Here is an 18,898-nt window from a genome sequence, read left to right on the forward strand (position 1 = left end):
CTGATGACAGGTTCTGCTCAATAACAATCAAACCAGTGCAGACTGACATGTTCAATTTCATTATCTGAGTCAGATGCCACCAGCACAAGGTTGATTTTCTTTTTTGGTGGTTCGGGTTCTGTAGTTTCCGCATCAGAATGTTGCTCTTTTAAGACTTCTGAAAGCATGCTCCACACCTCGTCCCTCCAGATTTTGGAAGGTACTTCAGATTCTTAAACCTTGGATCGAGTGCTGTAGCTATCTTTAGAAATCTCACACTGGTACCCTCTTTGCGTTTTGTCAAATCTGCAGTGAAAGTGTTCTTAAAATGAACAACATGTGCTGGGTCATCATCCGAGACTGCTACAACATAAAATATATGGCAGAATGTGGGTAAAACACAGAACGGGGACATACAAATCTCCCCCAAGGAGTTCAGTCACAAATTTAATTAACGCCTTATTTTTGTAACGAGCATCATCAGCATGGAAGCATGTCCTCTGAAATGGTGGCCAAAGCATTAAGGGGCACAAAAATGTTTAGCATATCTGGCACATAAATACCGTGCAATGCTGGCTACAAAAGTGCCATGCAAATACCTGTTCTGACTTTCTGGTGGCATTGTAAATAAGAAGCGGGCAGCATTATCTCCTGTAAATGTAAACAAACTTGTTTGTCTTAGCAACTGGCTGAACAAGAAATAGGACTGAGTGGACTTGTAGGCTCTGAAGTTTTACATTGTTTTGTTTTTGAGTGCAGTTATGTAACAAAAAAAATCTACATTTGTAAATTGCACTTTCACGACAAAGATTGCACTACAGTACTTGTATGAGGTGAATTGAAAAGTACTATTTCTTTAGTTTGTTATTTTTACAGTGCAAATATTTGTAATCAAAAATAATATACACTTTGATTTCAATTACAACACAGAATACAATATATATGAAAATGTAGAAAAACATCCAAAATATTTAATAAATTTCAATTGGTCTTCTATTGTTTAACTGTGCAATTAAATCTGCGATTAATCGCAATTAATTTTTTTAATCGCGTTTAATTTTTTTGAGTTAATCGCATGAGTTAACTGCGATTAATCGACAGCCCAAAATAATACTGATAAAAGAATAAAACATCTGGCTTGAAATTTAGGAAACTGAGAAGTGCTTTAACTTAAGGTACATTTACATTTTTTACAAATTAATGCAGTTCTTATGAAACACTGAAGTCGTCCATTTATGCACAAAACACATTCATAGGCAGGGAAAGATTTTCATGTACCACATAGTCAGTGTTTCTCAACCCTGTTCTGGGGGACCATGTCTTGGGTTGAAAGGGTCGGTCAATCTCCATTTCTCATTTAACAACTTTTCTGATGAGACTGCAAACCCCTGTGACAATTAATGCCGGTTGCCATGGCGATTTTCTGTGCTAGGGACACTTGTCCACTAGAAACTGAACTGAGAATAACTCATTGTAATTTATCACTTGTCAGAGAGAGGGAAACACTTTACTGAAAAATGTCACCACCACAAAGCAGTATCCAGGCCCACCTCAAGTAGGCAACGATGCCACCATCAAATGTGGTGCTGTTAAATAACTCACTTAGGCCCCCCAATAATTGTTAGGTGGTATTGACTTTTGCTCATTCAGAGTGGTGATTTAGAGGTGAAAGGCTCTGTATATCATTCCCACTTCCACGAACTATCCAATACCTAGTAATATAGATTAAGAATTTAAGGAAAATGAAAAATATTGAGAAAAAATACTTTCGGTAAACTATTTGAAAAACGATGATATATTTTATAATAGGTATAAACCTTGGAAGTGTCTTTATAGATACAGCCACTGATGCTTGAAAACCCAAACCCCACCAAGAACTGCCTGAATCCTTAAAAGAAGCTATTGTGACCAAGCTCCATTATGTGCTGGGGTATTTCCACCAGTGAAATGCTGGCTGTTGGTTTGAAAATCAACTACTGTAATCTTCACACACAACATTCAAGTAAAGAAAATTATCTCCTACTCATTACCTAAACATAGTTGTTCTTTTGATTTAATATTTTCTAAGCTGCTTTTAAAAACAGCTAGGTAGGCCGCTCTGCAGTTCATATAAAAGGACTCCTCTTCAGAATACTGTGATTTCTTTGCTTGAGAACTTTCTGAGAGTATGGTTTTCTCACGGGAGAGGGATGCATTACTTCCAGGACTGCTGGCCATTCTGTGAATAATACAAACATATTTAAAGTCTTTTGCTTTTGCTTTCATAGTGTGTAAGTATGTCTCTGCTCTGTCCCCTCACGAACAGATTCACTTAAACTCTCTGTGAATCTGTTTCTCTGCTGTAAAATGGGGGTAATGCTACTTAACTGCCTTTGTAAAGTGCTTTGAAATCCATGAATTTAAACTATGTAGGTGCTAAGTATTATTCATTATTATTTATTTATCTACACTGTAGCAAATTTTCCAAGATACCATACGAGGTGATGCATACCTTAGCCAAAATTAGAATTAAGCCTCTAGGGATTGTCTACACTACACTTTTTTCCTAAAATGTCCTACTGTTGCTATCACTGGCTCAACTCATCTGTGAATAGCAACAGTGGGAGCACTTGTATGGACAAGGTACTAGTGTCCTCTGGTGTTTTAACCAGTTGTCTAGGCTTGCTGTGGGCAGAGTTATTCAGAACAGTGGTAAAAAAAAACCACCGGCAGGCCAGCAGCCACCTCGTCCACACTGGCACTCTCATTATTAGTGCTACTGGTTGAACTTAGTCGGTAGTAGTAAAGATGGAATACTTTTGGGGAAAGATGCTCATGTGGACACACCCTAGTGGAAGTGGAAAGTGTGTGGAATGTGGTTTTTCACCACTCTGTAAATGACTGCTTAAAACATAAAGAAACAGGCAACATATTTCCAGAGATCGACTGATATAGAGATCCAGCATGGAGTATTTGCTCAACTATTCTGAACAAATGGGTACCCAAATACTAGTGTCCTGAGGAAAAACAGAATTTTGGGAGTCTGAGTTTTCAGAAGAAAGAAAAGGAGTACTTGTGGCACCTTAGAGACTAACCAATTTATTTGAGCATGAGCTTACGAAAGCTCATGCTCAAATAAATTGGTTAGTCTCTAAGGTGCCACAAGTACTCCTTTTCTTTTTGCGAATACAGACTAACACGGCTGTTACTCTGAAACCTGAGTTTTCAGAGCTGATCAGAATTTTAGCCACAGAGATACAGAGCTCATACAAAGTGATCAGGGCAGTCTTTATGCCCAGAGTCTGACTGACCTGAGTGACACTGCACAGCTGTAAGGGTAACATCAAGAGGCCCCAGTCAGGGATGAACCCCCACAATTATGTTAGGTTCCATACAAACAGAGTAAGACAGTCTCAAACTCAAAAAGCTTACTGATTTAGAACAAAATGCAACATGTAGGTGTAACACATATTTGGAAAGGTTGGGGGACGCAGGAAAAGGAGAACAGTGATAACAAGATAAGCATTGTAATTAAATGTACGTGTTAAAAGTCCTCATGTATGGCATATATGTTGGCTTTTTTGCAAGCTTCTTATTACTAGAGACTTGCTGTATCTGGAGATATATTTGGTAAGAGTAACTGTGCACTGAAAGATTATACTTTGTTGCTTTTACTATTGGGTTTTATTCATCCTCCCAAATCTAAAAATCCAGCAGATTTAGAAACCATTAGGCTGATCAGTTCCACATTGTTTCAGCAGGGAAAACCTACTGGAAAAAAATCTTTTTTCCATTCAAGATAAAAAAAATTAAGTTAATAAAGTAATTTATCTGGTTTAAAGCCCATATTTAGAAAATTTTTTTTCCTAGCTGTAATTTCTTTAAAAGCATGTCTAACAGTGGAAACACTGTCAAAATTTTACACACCTATCCTTCAAACACGTAAAGTTAAGCATATCCATTCAAACTGATGGAACTATTCGGATGCTTAAAATTAAGCATGGCATAAGCGTTTGCAGCATTTAGGACCTTAAACTACAACATACCACCATAAAACTACACAGAACAGAGTGGGGAAAAATCTGGATTTTTTTTCAATAACTGAAATAATTCAAGACAATAACACCTTTTGCTCATAAACAGCAGTGAACTTTAACAGTGGTTTTCTTCTTTACCGAAGGTGATTAAGGTTTTTAGAAGGCCACCACAGAGGCACACTAAATTGTGCTGTACTGTTGGCCTAACAGCCTCTAACATTATTTTACCCAGCTTTGACTTCTGAAAATATATTCCCGTATAATAAATTGAATATCTCAAGTTCAACAACAAGATAACGGCATAGGTAGGGTCCCCTTCAGGACTCATTGGATTCTTACTCAAGAGGGCTAAATCACTCGCACTTTCCTGAGTTATATAGGTCTTTTCCACTTGGGAAAGAAAGATAATAATCGCTTATCATGGATGAAGTACCCTATTTATAATACACAGACCGCCTGCCTGACACTTTCATATTACACTGGCATTAGAAAGACCCCACAGGGACACAGTGATTCAGTCTGGTCCTGTAAACGGGTGTCACTATAATTAAGTACCAGTGTTACACTCACAAAATGGAAGTGGGTTAAAGTCAAGGAGGAAAAGGAGAATAAATGTTAATTTTCCAGTAACTAGCTTTATAAAATATGAACTGTTGTTTATGCTCCTCAGCCCACTCATTACCAACCGATTTATTATTTGTGCAGCAGCAGGTGGTGCTGCCAATTTGTGCAGCACAAAGGTGCTGCCAATGTTATTTGAAGTCTAGTGTGCAATAGTTTTCCAAGGGAACTGGTGGAAGCTCCACGGCTTGGGTCATTAAAATCTCAACTGGACAGATGATGAAGCACTAAAATATATATATAGTAAGGAATAACTGTGCATCAGAGGAAAGGAGAGGGACTAGATGACCTAACAGCTCTCCCCAAGATTCTTGAGAAAGGAAGACTGATGTGGGAGCTGATAACAGCCTTCAACTATGTTAAGGGCTGTTACAAAGAGGATTGGTTTCAGAGTGGTAGCCGTGTTAGTCTGTATCAGCAAAAACAATGAGGAGTCCTTGTGGCACTTTAGAGACTAACAAATTTATTTGGGCATAAGCTTTCGGAGGCTAAAACCTGTGATCAGTTGTCCTCTGGGTCCACCAAAGGTTGGACAAGAAATAATCAGTTTAATCTGCAGTAAGGGAGATGTAGGTTGGATATTAGGATAAACTTTCTAATTACAAGGGTAGTTAAGCATTGAAATAGGCTTCCAAGGGAGGTTGTGGCATGCCCCCGGCCAAACACCTATCAGGGATGGTGTAGGTTTACTTTTTCCTGCCTCAGGGCAGGGGGCTGGACTACATGACCTCTCCAAGCCCTTTCCAGCCCTACATTTCTATGATGAGTTCTCTGATGAAAATTCTAGTGTCTACCATTTCATCACAGGAAAGGCAAACCTACCAGATCTCACTCATTGGGAAGCAAGAAGCTCTCTCTTACGACATTATGTTAAGCCACTTCCGAAACATCTCCCCTTCTGCCCACGGAATCCTGCTTCTGTGTGTTTCAGTGAGATTTCAAGCCTAGTTTGGGGCAATTTAACCCCCCTCCCAATGTTTCACTGACTAGCTCTAGGCAGCACCTGGGGTCCCGAGGCTGTTGCCAAGGGGCAGTGGCGGACGCGGTCTCTTTCCAGCTGGGGGGATTTTTCTCCTTTCTCCCGGTTTAATTTGTAAACGAACGTGCCCAGGCCCTAAACGGAGGGAGGGAGAAGGGCCGGGGGCTGCCCCAGAGACCGCGCATGGGAAGGGGCAGAGAGCAGAAGGCAATGGGGAGGGGATGGAGTGACCCCTCCTGTGCTGACCTTGGGGACTCCTTGTTTCGGACCTGGACCTTCTCCTGGCCTCGGCCCGGGCCTGTCGCCGCCGCCGTGCGCCCTCCGCCTCGGTGCGTCGGGTACGGGCCGCCCCGGCCTGAACGGAACCGGCCGCCTCCTCTGGACGGTGTTTCCAGCCGGTGAGGTTTGGGTGGTACACGGCGGGCGGGAACCGAGCAAGCCCGGGGGGTGCCGGAGCGGCTGCCGGCGCTGCCATCATGCCGTAGGTAGCGGGCATGGGCGGTGAGAAAGGGGGCAGGTGTGGGGGGGCGCCGGGGTAGAGCTGGGGGGCGCGAGGACAGGAGCTGAGGGGCGGGAGGGGACAGCAGGAGTTGGGGGTCGGAGGGGACAAGGGCTGGGGACAGGGGCTGGGGGCCAGGGGACTAGAGCTGGGGGGGCGGAAGCTGGGAGACACGAACACTGCCCTGAAATCAAGCCCCGTCTCCCTTCCATCTCCACGTCAGCTTGGAAAGGGCTGTACAGGCTGCGGCCAAAACTTTCAAACTTGGCTGCTTAAAGTTACCAGCTAAATAAGTTGCCCCTTTGGAGGGGTGAGGGCCGGGTTCTCCTGGCGTCTCTGAGCCCCACACAGATGCCAGTGTGTGTGTGTAGACAACACTTTCAATTGTGGGTGCCTTAAAGTTCAGCACCTAAACAAATGGTTATTCCCTGTAGCACCCACGGCGGTGAAGTGAGTCCTCAGCGCCTCTGAGAAGCAGGCCACTTACTGAAGTGCTTAAAGTTAAGCTACCCTAATTTGAAAATGTTAGTGTTTCTACATAGAGTGCCCCCGAAATTCAGCCACGAGGACTGCTAACCAGCCCACATCTCACTGCACAGTAGCAGGGGTAGAAGAGAGTTTGATTCAGAACACTAGAGCAAATCCCTTACTTAGAAAGCGTGCGGGATATTTCACGTCAATGTGGAACAGTTTTAAAACATAGTTAAACAATTCTGCCACAACAAACGGGAATCTCTGAATTTTTATTTGACTAATGTTTTCCTACAAATATCAGTTTTGTATATAATGTTAGCCCAAAGGCAAGATTTATTTTTTAAGGCAAGGGTATTTTAGTAGTTGGAATGAAAGAGAGGACTCATGGGTTTTATTATGAGTCTTCTCACCAAGTCACCTTGAGTCAGTTAACTTCTTTGTACCCCAGATGAAGCTACTACTTATCTACCTCCAAAATGTGTTCTATTGCATGATTAATCCTTGGATAAATGGTGATGTAGAAGAACATGGTGGTAAAGTGTGTGACTTTTTCATGCCCATGAAAGTGAGAAACTGACAGCAGCTGCTTGAGATGTAATAGTGGTAGCTGTTGGGCTGTGACATCCACTATTGGTTCTTCAGATTCTAGTGGACAGCTGCTCTGGGCTCTTCCTGGCTGCCGTTATAAGGGTTGATCTTCACTATACTATGCTTCCACAGACTTTTTTCTAAATCCTTTCTGTTTGAGTAGCTATAGTTCCTACCTCTCCTACCTCTCCTGTTGTTGGTAACTTCCCAACCAACGGCAGAGGCTTCTGAATACCGGTGGAGAAAGTGAATCAAGTCATCATAATTTCATTTTGCTGCTTAGCAAGGCTGTGAGTAGCAATAGAGGCTCTGCAGCAGTCTGCCTGCAGACTGGGGCAGGCAACACTGCATCCATTCACAGTCTGTTCACAGATAGTTATCGTAGCAACTATAGATTTTCTTTACATTAGATTTCATATTTAATGAAAGCTTAAATTCTTCAGTAATTGATGACTTAGGCCCCAATGTTTGTTAGTCAAGTCAAAGCTTCCTGTCGACCACTGGAAGTAGATTTCTTCAAGATTACTTCAATATTCTAGAACCTGAAAGAAGAGAGAAGAATGACAAGTGTGGCTTAAATAATTTGTAATGTCAGACAATAATCATTCTAAACTTTTTACGAAATGTACTAACCTTGGATTGCAGTACTTGAGTGCATTCCTCATTTTATTTCTTGCACGTTGTCTTTTACATTTCACTTTGAACCTGGAAAATAGTAATGTTTTTTCTTCAAGCTTTCCCAGCTGTTACGCCATTTTTTCCTTTAGTTCTTCCTGGTTCACTAATATATGTAAATACTATCTAATTATTTCTCTACTAAGAGCCAAATAGATTTTAACAATGTGGCCAGTTGAAAAGTCAATTACAACTAAAAACTTTGTGAAGTCTTATTATGTTGTCTTACTGTTACACTAGAATGCATTGGGCTGAAAATTTTATAACCCACATTGTAAGAAAAATATGACATACAGATTTCCTCAGTTTAAATGCTGTTTTCACACTGGTACTCAGGGTGGAAACTAAATACAAAAACATACCCCCAAAATAATCTTTTATTTCCACTAATAATGAGAGAGGTGTATTTAAACTAAAAATATACCTTCCTTATTAAAGTCTTTATGCTGTCATTACTTAGAATAGGATTATGATATAGTGCAGCGGTTCTCAACCCATAGCCCAGTTAGCATGCAGCTGCGGCCCACCTCAGCTGTGCACTAAAGGCTGGCCTGTGGGGTTCCCGGCTGCCCAGCACAGTGGCATCCGGGCAGTTGCCTGGTCCCGCAAGCTCCGGGGTTGAGGTCAGGCAGCCACCTGGCCCTGCATGGCAGGGGCCCGGGGTCGGGGTCGGGGTCTGGGCTGCTGCTGCCGCCCTGCCATCCAGCCCCTGCAGCCCAGGTAATACATTGTGTGCCGCATATGCAGCCCACAATGATAAATAAGTTGAGAACCACTGGTATAGTGGGACTTGAGGCTTGTGATTCAATCAGTGACCTCCTGAGTGACTTCTGTATAGTTAGTTCCTTGCAATATTAATCACTTACCATACCAGGTTTTTCTAAAATTTAATGTCTGTCTACAAAGTGAGTTAGAAAATAGTAAGGTTGAAAGTCTATATAACACCCAAAAATGCATTGTGATTTCTTCAGAATAAATTTTCCATTAAGCGATACAGCCACTTCATCATGCCATTTACTCCTTCTTTATTTATTAGCGCCTCTTGCAAATACCTTTCCCCACTCATCTTCAATTTATTTCTTATATAATTTGCTTAAATACATGGAAAGTTAAAAAAAAAAATCATAGTGTACCGGGACACTGTAAAATCTCACTCCCTATCATGGGCTAGATGGTGAAACCCATACTCTCTCTGATGAGCAGTTACTCACATGAATAGTTTCACTGAGGTAAATAGGAGTACTTTTGTAAGTAAATGCTCACCAGTGTTAACAAGAGACTCTCAATCTGGCCTAAAGGGATTTTCCAATATGTTATAACAAACGATAGTTATGACTTTTTTTTTTAGATGGGTAAATATTATGTGTAAAGTACCAATTACCAAAATGCATATACTTTCATATACATACACCACCATCTACTATGCACAATTAAGAAAACAAAATGAGCTCTGTCCCTGGAGATTTTAGATCACTTGGGGGTAGGGGACTCAGGTAAATGAGCTCTTGTACGCTGCACCTTAATGTGCTTGGTTTTTCCTTCCTCTTCCCTACTTGTGCAGACTGTGACATTTACTACTGTCCTGGTATTGTAGTAACTTTGTCCAGCCATGGGAGGAAGAGAGTGGGAACTAACAGAGGTGATCCCACTGCCCTCTATATCGTAAAGTAGTGTGGGGTTCTCATTTCCACAGTTTAGATTGTGAGCTTTTTCTCCTCTCCCCCATATGCATCTTTTTGCATGTACATTGGAGGGAGGGAGATACCTGTGGCCCAATGGGGCTCCTTGTTAATTTTCCGAATAAACTTTTTTCAGAGCTTTTAGCCAAGGACAGTGGTTTGGACTTTAACACCTCCAGTCTTACATGATCCTGATTGAATGATAGTTGACTAGTGATTTACTTACCCCTCATTAGGGCATCAGAGGGGATACTGTCAGGTGAGATAGAATCTAATGCTTTCACTGGAAAGAGCAAGGCCAAAATTATTATTACGCAGCCCCTTCTGATGTAGAAGTACTTACCTGAGAATCTGCCTCTACAGCTGCATAGCTCAAGGGGCATATAGAGGTTCCACAGGCCAACAGAGGCAAATTTGGGCCAACTGGAACTCTTGCTCTACACGATATCTGACAGATTTTAAATAACGTGGGGCTGACCACTGTACAACTTTTTCTCCGAGAAATTTCCCAAATCCGTATTTAGGATTTTCATGCAGTTTTTCATTTGTCCTCATCATAAAGCTATCTCAAGTCCAGATTCTGCTGTACTTTGGCTTCCAGCTCCTTTTGAAGTCCATCATAAAAACTTCCATCATAACATGGAATCAGAAATGTAGGGCTGGAAGGGATACCTTAGTATAACATGCAAATGCATTGGCTCCCAGAGCACCCTAACCAAGAGAATGTATTAATGTATATAATGTTTTTCTGCTGCCATTGGGGTGGAAGATATAATGGAGTCTGCATTCCTTAAGCAACATGGGTCACTATATTAAAACAAAAAAAACAACCCACACACACTGTAAAGAATTCCATCAAACTGTTACACCTTTGACTGTCCCTTGGCAAGAGTTTGTGGGGGTTTTTTAATATAGAAAATGTAAATCTTACATGTTTGGCTTTTTTAATATTGTATTTTTTCCTATTATCTTTTTAAAATACAGATAATTGTAAACCAGTGTTATCTCATACAGTCATATTACATGAATAATATTTCAAAGATGCATTTTTAATTCATTTTTGAATACCTTCACATTTGAAACACAGAAATAGGGGCACACTCTAAACGGTATATTTTAAATGAGGTCATCTTACTTGCTAATGAGTCAAAACAATCTTTTCCAAGATGAAATCTGTGCATTTACATTTTGAAGTAAAGTGCATTTTCCAAAGCTTGTTTAATCTGAAATGAATGTGTAAAATTCTTATAGAATGACTTTATAAAGATTTTCATAATTTTTTAGTTACTTTATATAATGCTTTAAGCTTTGTTTAAGATTTAAGAAAGTACTTAAGTTGCGGTTGTCTCTGGGTAAAATAGTCTTAATTTATGTTGACCTTTCTTTCCTTTGAGTATTTAGCCTGCATTCAATAAAATTTTGATGACTGCTCTTTAGAAGACAGCTGTACGATATAAGAATTATAAATATTCAGCTTTCCTTTCCTAGTGTTGCCATTAACAGCTGGGCATCCAGTTCAGCAGAGCAAATTTTGCAGAGAGAGCTTGGCATGTTCCTGAATCAGTATAGTGAAGAAGACTAGAAAATAGTTTCTTATGGTTTGGGGACTTGTAAAGACATAGAGCATCTGTTCCCTAGTTAAGTCATAGTCTGGTAGCATTGAATCATGTTAAGAGCTAAAATGATGGGAAGAACTACTTTTTTCACCTTGCTGTATCCATGTTTAAATACTTAATACATTATTTCTACTAATGGCAAAATAATTATAACACCTACCCAGAAGGTATGTAAGTTGGAGTGCACTTGTGTACAGTTATTTTAATAATTGGCATTTTGTTTGAAAGAGACAAATGCCTGTTTTTTAATATATAATTCAGTCTCTTGGTTTAAACTGGTAAATAATGGAGAGGTGGATGTTTTTTAGTACAAACACTTGTGTTCCAGCTTCCAAAAAAGCAACCTTTTTGACACGTTCTTTGAATCAGTTAATAAATTTGCTGTATCTGAGATTACTTTCCCTCAAGTAGCATTTAATGCATAGAAGATTTAATGCATTCATAACTAAGAAAAAATAATTATTTTAAGACCACAGATGATTGATCTTATTACTAGACGTTTTGTATTTGAAGGAGTGTAAATCTTGTCTGTCTTTTGCTTGCAGAGTTAAGAGAGCACTGAAGTTGGAGACCCTTGCGAAAGATAACGTAAGTACTGTATTCACTTTTATGATTGTAATTATATGGAATTTACATAAATACACAGCATTTCATTAGGGTTATTTTATAGTGGATTGGCTGACAGTCTACAAAAGTCTCACTAAGGAGAAGTGATTACTAAAAATCTTTGGCATGAAATTATTGTTTTTGTATACATTGCCTGTCAATAAGTGAAGTATTTATCTGCATGAAGAAATTGGCTATAACTGGAGAAATAGGCATATTTTTGGTTATCTTCGCTACTTGTCCGAGAGCTGAATGAATTAGGAACCTTGTTGAAAGCATTTATTAGAAATTAGCTCCATAATTATGGTAGCAAATGTTCTGCCATCTAATTGTACATGTAACAATATGGAATTATGATAATGCTATAATCTTCATATTATAAGCTGCAAAATTGAAATGAAAACATTAAAAGCATTTTTATGTCAAGGATATAATTACATCCCTCAGCTAATCTGGCATAATGAAACAATAAAATACTAACGCTGCAATAAATTTCACCACAGTTATCACAATAAAAATAAAATTGTACTGTTGCTATTATTTTTTGTAAATGCAGCCATTGTATATTCCCAGTGCCAGCATGTCATGACATATGTCGGTTTATTATCTACCTGTACCAACAGTGGGTGTTGCTACAAACGCTATCACGGAGGAGTTCCTGAGGATGGTAGCCTTAAAGGGAAGGAAAATTAGTGGAAAAGTATATTAGAAAAAATAGCTGGTCCGTAAATGAGCTTTTGGTAAATCTCCACATGGCTATGTCATTTTAGAGAGATTTGTTTATATGTGATACATATTTAGAAGTCTCATTGGTATTTTTCAAAATAGAAACTTGCAATTTTAAAAATTTGCTGGATACTTTTTTATTTAAATAAAGGTGGCAAAATACCGCAGTGGCACTAAAAAAAAATCATTAGCAATTTAATTAGCAGTTTAGTGTACCATTACCCAACTTGTTCTGCGGAGAATGCAGCTGTGACTGTAATTTTGCATCTGTTTCTTGGGTCGGAGTAGCATTGTTGTGGATGAGTGGTCCAGCCTGAAATTAAACACAGTTTTTTCCTACCCTAAAGCTGTTATTTTTCTGAGATGGCAACAAAAGTGGTTTAACAGAGAAGAATTGCATTTCAGACTAGACTTTCCTTCTGCAGTAAAATGACTATAATAAAAGCCCTTGTTTACATCAGCTTTTCAGAATATGATGGGTTAAAATATTCACTTGAAGTCGTTTATATATTGGGGGGCTATGAACTGTAACGTGACTACAATAAAGTTTTAATTTATATGGCACCTCTCCTCTTGCACAGATTGCATCCCCATCCCATACTGCTGCTTCTCCTTTGTCTCCCAGGACCATCTCCATGGCCACAAAATGCCAAACTTCTCCCCCTATGCCCTCACCTGATGTGACCTCTGCTTCTGTATTTAAAAAGTCAGAAATGAGTGGTTAAAACTGTGTAATTTTGGTATGACATCATAAGGATTTGCCCAGCTGTGCAACAGATCTGGACTCTCTTTCCCTGAAGAGAAACTCTGATTGCCACAGAGGTTGTGTGCTGCAGTAACTCTGTTCCAAGGTAGATGCTCAAAGGAGACTTCCTTCATGTCCAGAAATATGGTGGCTGCAATGTCAGGCATTCAAAGTTAAACAGAGAGGGCTCCTTGAGGCTTCAGTGGGGCCGCACAGGATCTCCATCTTGCAAAACAGAGTGGATGTAGGTTAAATGCCTAATGTACCATTGATAGCATTTTGTAACTAATATTTCTCTGAAAAACTGTCTTTACTGGCAGTGATGGGCTCAGTTCATCTTAATGTGGCAAAAGGTTAGCAGTAGGGTAGCCCAAGGTTTCCTACTAGGACAGAGGTTGTTTAAAATATTAATGAACTGGAAAAAAAGGATGCAAAGATGATATAAAATTATTAAATCTGCAGATGATACAAAATTATTTAGGCTACTCAAAACAATGGAGAAGATTGAGTAATTCAGAGATATATAGGAAAGCTAGATGAATGAGCACCAAATCAAAATTCAGTGTTAATATATACAAGATAATGCAAATTGGAAGAAAGAATTAGATCAACTCATAAACATTGCTTTATTATAAACCCACAGTAACTGCTCAGAAACCCTGTGTATCACTGTGGGTAGTTCAGAGAAAACTTCAGCTCAGTCTGCAAAAGCGGTCAAAAAAGAAAAAAGCAAACAAAATGTTATAATGCGCAAGGACCGAGATAGAAAGCACTACTTAAAATATAAGGCTATTCTATAAAACAATGTTCCGTCATCTGGTCACCCTGTTAAGAAAGGAATTGCAGAAAGAGAAGGGTTCCAGATCCAGACAGTGAAAATGATGAGAGGCATGGAAAGGCTTTTGTAGAGAGATAGATTAAAAGATTGGGACTGTTTATTTTAAGAAAATGAAGAAGAGGGGATAGGATAGAGCTATACAAATATAATGAGTGTTATTGGGAAGGTAAATTGAGCGTTCCTATTTGTCCTTTTCTATAATACAAGAACATGAGGACAGTGAATGAAATTAAAAGGTGGCATATTTAAAACTGAAAAGGATTTTTTTTTTCTTACCCCACACATAATTAACCTGTGGAACTCCTAGCCTCACCAACAGCTGCGGGCAAAGAACTTAGAAATAAATAAATAAATAGACATTAATATGCATAATGAGAATACTCATAAAAAGCTACACAGAGGAAAAAATAGGGACATAAACCCATATGTGACATAAACCAACCACTGATTGCCTGGAGTTAGGAAGAAACTTCTCCTATGGGCAGGTTGTTACATAATTGACCATTAGGCATTTTGGTACACACCCATCCTCCTTTTTTCATGTTTATCGTCTCTGTAGACTTGTGACAACAAGGATGCTCCCCATAAGAACGGATCCTTGTCTGAAAAACATTAGGAATCCTGTAAATAAATAAATATTAACTAGTTTATAGTACACGTTATTCTACCCACTGCTGAAATGTAGCCTCTTGTTTAAAAGTAGCAACAGTGAATTCCCACACGGGGGAGGCAGGGAGCAGCAAAAGTGTCTTGAAGCCACCTTTGTGCCCTCCTGATCTTGGGCTACTTGAAGGCTGAAGAGGCCCCATGCATAACTTAGACTCAGTACTTTCTCCTTAGACTTTTGTGTAGCAGCCCTGCCCCCAACACAACCCTCCTGCTCCCAGCCTTGCCCGTGCTCCTATGCCAGAGCATGCAAGACGTTCCTGCACTGGGGAATTCTCCCTTGGCTGGGTCATGGGCTTTCAGGGTATGCCTACACTGCAGCTAGGAGAGAAACTCACAGCCCTGGTAGACAGACTTGAGGGACTTGAGCTAGCATGCTAAAATAGTCATGTGGACGTTGAAGCTCTGGTGGAGACTCAAACTAGCCACCTGAGCTCAAGTCTAGAGGATTGGGGGGGGCTTTAGTTTGGGTGGCTAGCTCAAGTCTCTGCTGGAGCCACAATGTCCATACAGCTGTTTTTAGCACCCTAGTACGAGTCTGTCTACCTTGGCTGGGAGGCTCACACCCAGGTGCAGTGTAGACGTATCTCTGGAGCCCTTTACGCTGCTCTGGCTCTTTGTTTCAAGGAGTCAGGGTGAGGTGAGGTTCTTGCCCCAGAAGAACATTTGTGCATAGCAACGTTGAACAAATTCAGGATAAAAAGTAAGGAATACTATATTCATTTGAAACTGCAGGGAAACTTAGGTAAGCAAAATACAGATAATCAAGTTGAAATCAGCTAGAATACTGCATAAAGTATCAGAGGATCTTTAATGAGCAAAAATGGGGAAGACTGTGATTTTACATTTTATTCATGGTGTCAAAACTGTGTAATATGCATAAAGCCCTGTAATTATTTTTTCTATCATTAATGTATGGTGCTTAACTGAAGAGATTATAAACACGATTAGTAACATTGCTGTAAACTAATGTGTGAAATTGAAGAAATGGTATGAGTAATACACAGAAAAAACAGGTTATAGATATTGAGTTTTGTGGTATACAGTACATTGTAGTGACAGGAGAGAAGGCTGCTTCCTGTTTTGTGAGCTGTTTTTATATTTGTGAAAGTATGGATTAACAATTAAATTAAGTTGCTGCCTAACTTTCTAAACCAAATTTAACAATTAAAACAACAAAAATGACAAAAAGCACTTTTTGTTTTTATTCTGCTTTTCTGTGAGGGTTTCTTTCTGAAAGCTCTTGTTTCCAAGGAGAGGAAAAAGTTGTCAAATACCTAGATGTGGTATATTTAATGGCTTAAAAATTTAATAGGAAAAACTTTTTCAGTAAAATATCTTCAGGGAAAAAATGTCATTAGCCAAAATGTCCCTTTCTCTTCACTGTGCCTGCACCTGTTGTGCACCAGTCTGTTTCCATCTTCTATGCCAGCAATGTGTATAGTAGAGATATCTTGCCTGGTGACTTGAGGTCCCTTGGTATGATAGCTGCTAGATATCTGCTAGATATAAGGGAAACATTATTATGCAAATCTTGAAGCTGGGCCTTCCAGTTGGTTCAGTGTTTCATTCTTACGGCCCCTTGTTCAATTGCTGGGTCATCTGGTTGCTTATTTTACTTTGAAGCGTCAATATATGATTGTGTGTTGACTGTTACACATGTTGCTTAATACTTAAAATTCAGTCAGAGGTAAAAACTGGTGGTCGCTATACCATTTGAAAGTGTCTGGGGGCTTTATTATCACCCCTAAGGATATAAGGGTGAAATTCTGGCTTCAGTGAAGTGGGAGGCTTTCTTTTTAGTGTTGTTTGGGTTTAATGGTGTCTTCGTGTGTTTCGTTTTTGACCTAATCATTACTGGTGTTACTTGAAGCTGCTATTTTCTTCCTTAGTAGGATGCAAGTCATCATCAGAACTTAGGTCCTTGATGTACAGGCAGATTCCTAATTTCTTGTGTAGTGGTAATGCAGTGGAGCTCAGTTTTTTCAGGGTTATAGTTTAACATCTGGTCCAGGAAGCAAAATGTATACAGTAGAACCTCCATTCCCGAGCTGTGTGTAACTCTGAGATTCTACTGTACCAGTGAATTCCAGTCAATGTGTTTTCTTCTAACACATGTAAAAATATTGACTACTAGTTTGGTAAACAACAACATTTTTATGGCTGACTTAGAACAACGCTTCCTCAGCTCTCGTCCCCCAATGCCCCTACTCTACTTGCGCTACATTGATGACATCTTCATCATCTGGACCCAAGGAAAAGAAGTCCTTGTGGAATTCCACCATGATTTCAACAATTTCCATCCCACCATCAACCTCAGCCTGGACCAGTCCACACAAGAGATCCACTTCCTGGACACTACGGTGCTAATAAGCGATGGTCACATAAACACCACCCTATACCGGAAACCTACTGACCGCTATACTTACCTACATGCCTCCAGCTTTCATCCAGACCACACCACACGACCCATTGTTTACAGCCAAGCTCTACGATACAACCGCATTTACTCCAACACCTCAGACAGAGACAAACACCTACAAGATCTCTATCAAGCATTCTTACAACTACAATACCCACCTGCTGAAGTGAAGAAACAGATTGACAGAGCCAGAAGAGTTCCCAGAAGTTACCTACTACAGGACAGTCCCAACAAAGAAAATAACAGAACACTACTAGCCATCACCTTCAGCCCCCAACTAAAACCTCTACAGCGCATCATCAAGGATCTACAACCTATCCTGAAGGATGACCCATCACTCTCACAGATCTTGGGAGACAGGCCAGTCCTTGCTTACAAACAGCCCCCCAACCTGAAGCAAATACTCACCAGCAACCACACACCACACAACAAAACCACTAGCTCAGGAACCTATCTTTGCAACAAAGCCCATTGCCAACTGTGTCCACATATCTATTCAGGGGATACCATCATAGGGCCTGATCACATCAGACACACTATCAGAGGCTTGTTCACCAGCACATCCACCAATGTGATATATGCCATCATGTGCCAGCAGTGCCCCTCTGCCATGTACATTGGCCAAACCGGACAGTCTCTACGTAAAAGAATAAATTGACACAAATCAGATGTCAAGAATTATAACATTCAAAAACCAGTCGGAGAACACTTCAATCTCTCTGGTCACTCGATTACAGACCTGAAAGTGGCAATTCTTCAACAAAAAAACTTCAAAAACAGATTCCAACGAGAGATTGCTGAATTGGAATTAATTTGCAAAGTGGACATCATTACATTAGGCTTGAATAAAGACTGGGAGTGGATAGGTCATTACACAAAGTAAAACTATTTCCCCATGTTTATTTTTCCGCCCTACTGTTCCTCACATGTTCTTGTCAACTACTGGAAATGGCCCACCTTGATTATCCCTACAAAGTTTTTTTTTCTCTCCTGCTGGTAATAGCTCACCTTACCTGATCACTCTCCTTACAGTGTGTATGGTAACAGCCATTGTGTCATGTTCTCTGTGTATATAAAATCTCCCCACTGTATTTTCCACTGCATGCATCCGATGAAGTGAGCTGCAGCTCACGAAAGCTTATGCTCAAATAAATTTTTTAGTCTCTAAGGTGCCACAAATACTCCTTTCCCTTTAGGTTAGTAATCATATTACTTTAAACTAGAGACTTAATTTTGGTTTTAATTGACCTCTGCTGTCTTAACACTGATTTTTCTTTTGTTTTTAGGAAATCAAACACTTGATAAAAACGGATAAAAATAAGATGAATCTTTAGTGAAATAAAAAGTCTAAAAATTCTGACCATGATTTTTAACCATAACGAATTCTGATTAGAAAGGAAAGTGCATGCCATAGTAACATCAAATTAACTTATTTTTCCCAAAAGAATTAACCTTTAGACTAACTGCTCAAAAGAGGACTTGGCACTCAGTTTAGGCATCTATATCTCTAGGTACCTTGCAAGTTGGATTTGTGTATGAAAGCTGAGAGGTTGACATCTAACAGCTTAATTTGCATATTTCGGTGCTGTTTGCGTGTACATTTGGGGATGTTCGTGAACAGGGACACTCAAAATTAGGAATCTCTTTGAAAATACAGTTACAACTTGGCCTATACTGCTTGATTAAACATTAGTAAATTGGGCCATTTTAAGAGACTGTATGCTGACTGGTTCTGGGAGCACTGTATGGTCCACCTTAACAGGAAGTGT

The 18,898-nt window shown here is 39.8% G+C and overlaps 2 protein-coding genes across 3 annotated transcripts in view; one reads left to right on the forward strand and one right to left on the reverse strand.

Moving 5' to 3' along the window:
* EFCAB7 (EF-hand calcium binding domain 7) overlaps positions 1 to 5,966 on the reverse strand; it is a 38,265-nt gene extending 32,299 nt beyond the window's left edge. The window contains exons 1-2 of the mRNA XM_048862133.2: positions 5,842 to 5,966; positions 2,010 to 2,197 (exon numbers count right to left, since the gene is read on the reverse strand). Coding sequence (XP_048718090.2) covers positions 2,010 to 2,196 — 187 coding nt within the window. The 5' untranslated portion in view covers position 2,197; positions 5,842 to 5,966. The remainder of the gene's footprint in view (positions 1 to 2,009; positions 2,198 to 5,841) is intronic.
* Positions 5,725 to 18,898, forward strand: part of ITGB3BP (integrin subunit beta 3 binding protein) — a 52,548-nt gene continuing 39,374 nt past the window's right edge. The window contains exons 1-2 of one of the 2 annotated variants that reach the window (XM_048862141.2): positions 5,725 to 5,993; positions 11,672 to 11,714. In XM_048862141.2, coding sequence (XP_048718098.1) covers positions 5,779 to 5,993; positions 11,672 to 11,714 — 258 coding nt within the window. In that variant the 5' untranslated portion in view covers positions 5,725 to 5,778. The other variant, XM_048862143.1, reaches the window with a different exon arrangement.

Source organism: Caretta caretta, chromosome 8 (genome assembly GCF_965140235.1).
Source record: "Caretta caretta isolate rCarCar2 chromosome 8, rCarCar1.hap1, whole genome shotgun sequence".
Taxonomy (NCBI): Eukaryota; Metazoa; Chordata; order Testudines; family Cheloniidae; genus Caretta; species Caretta caretta.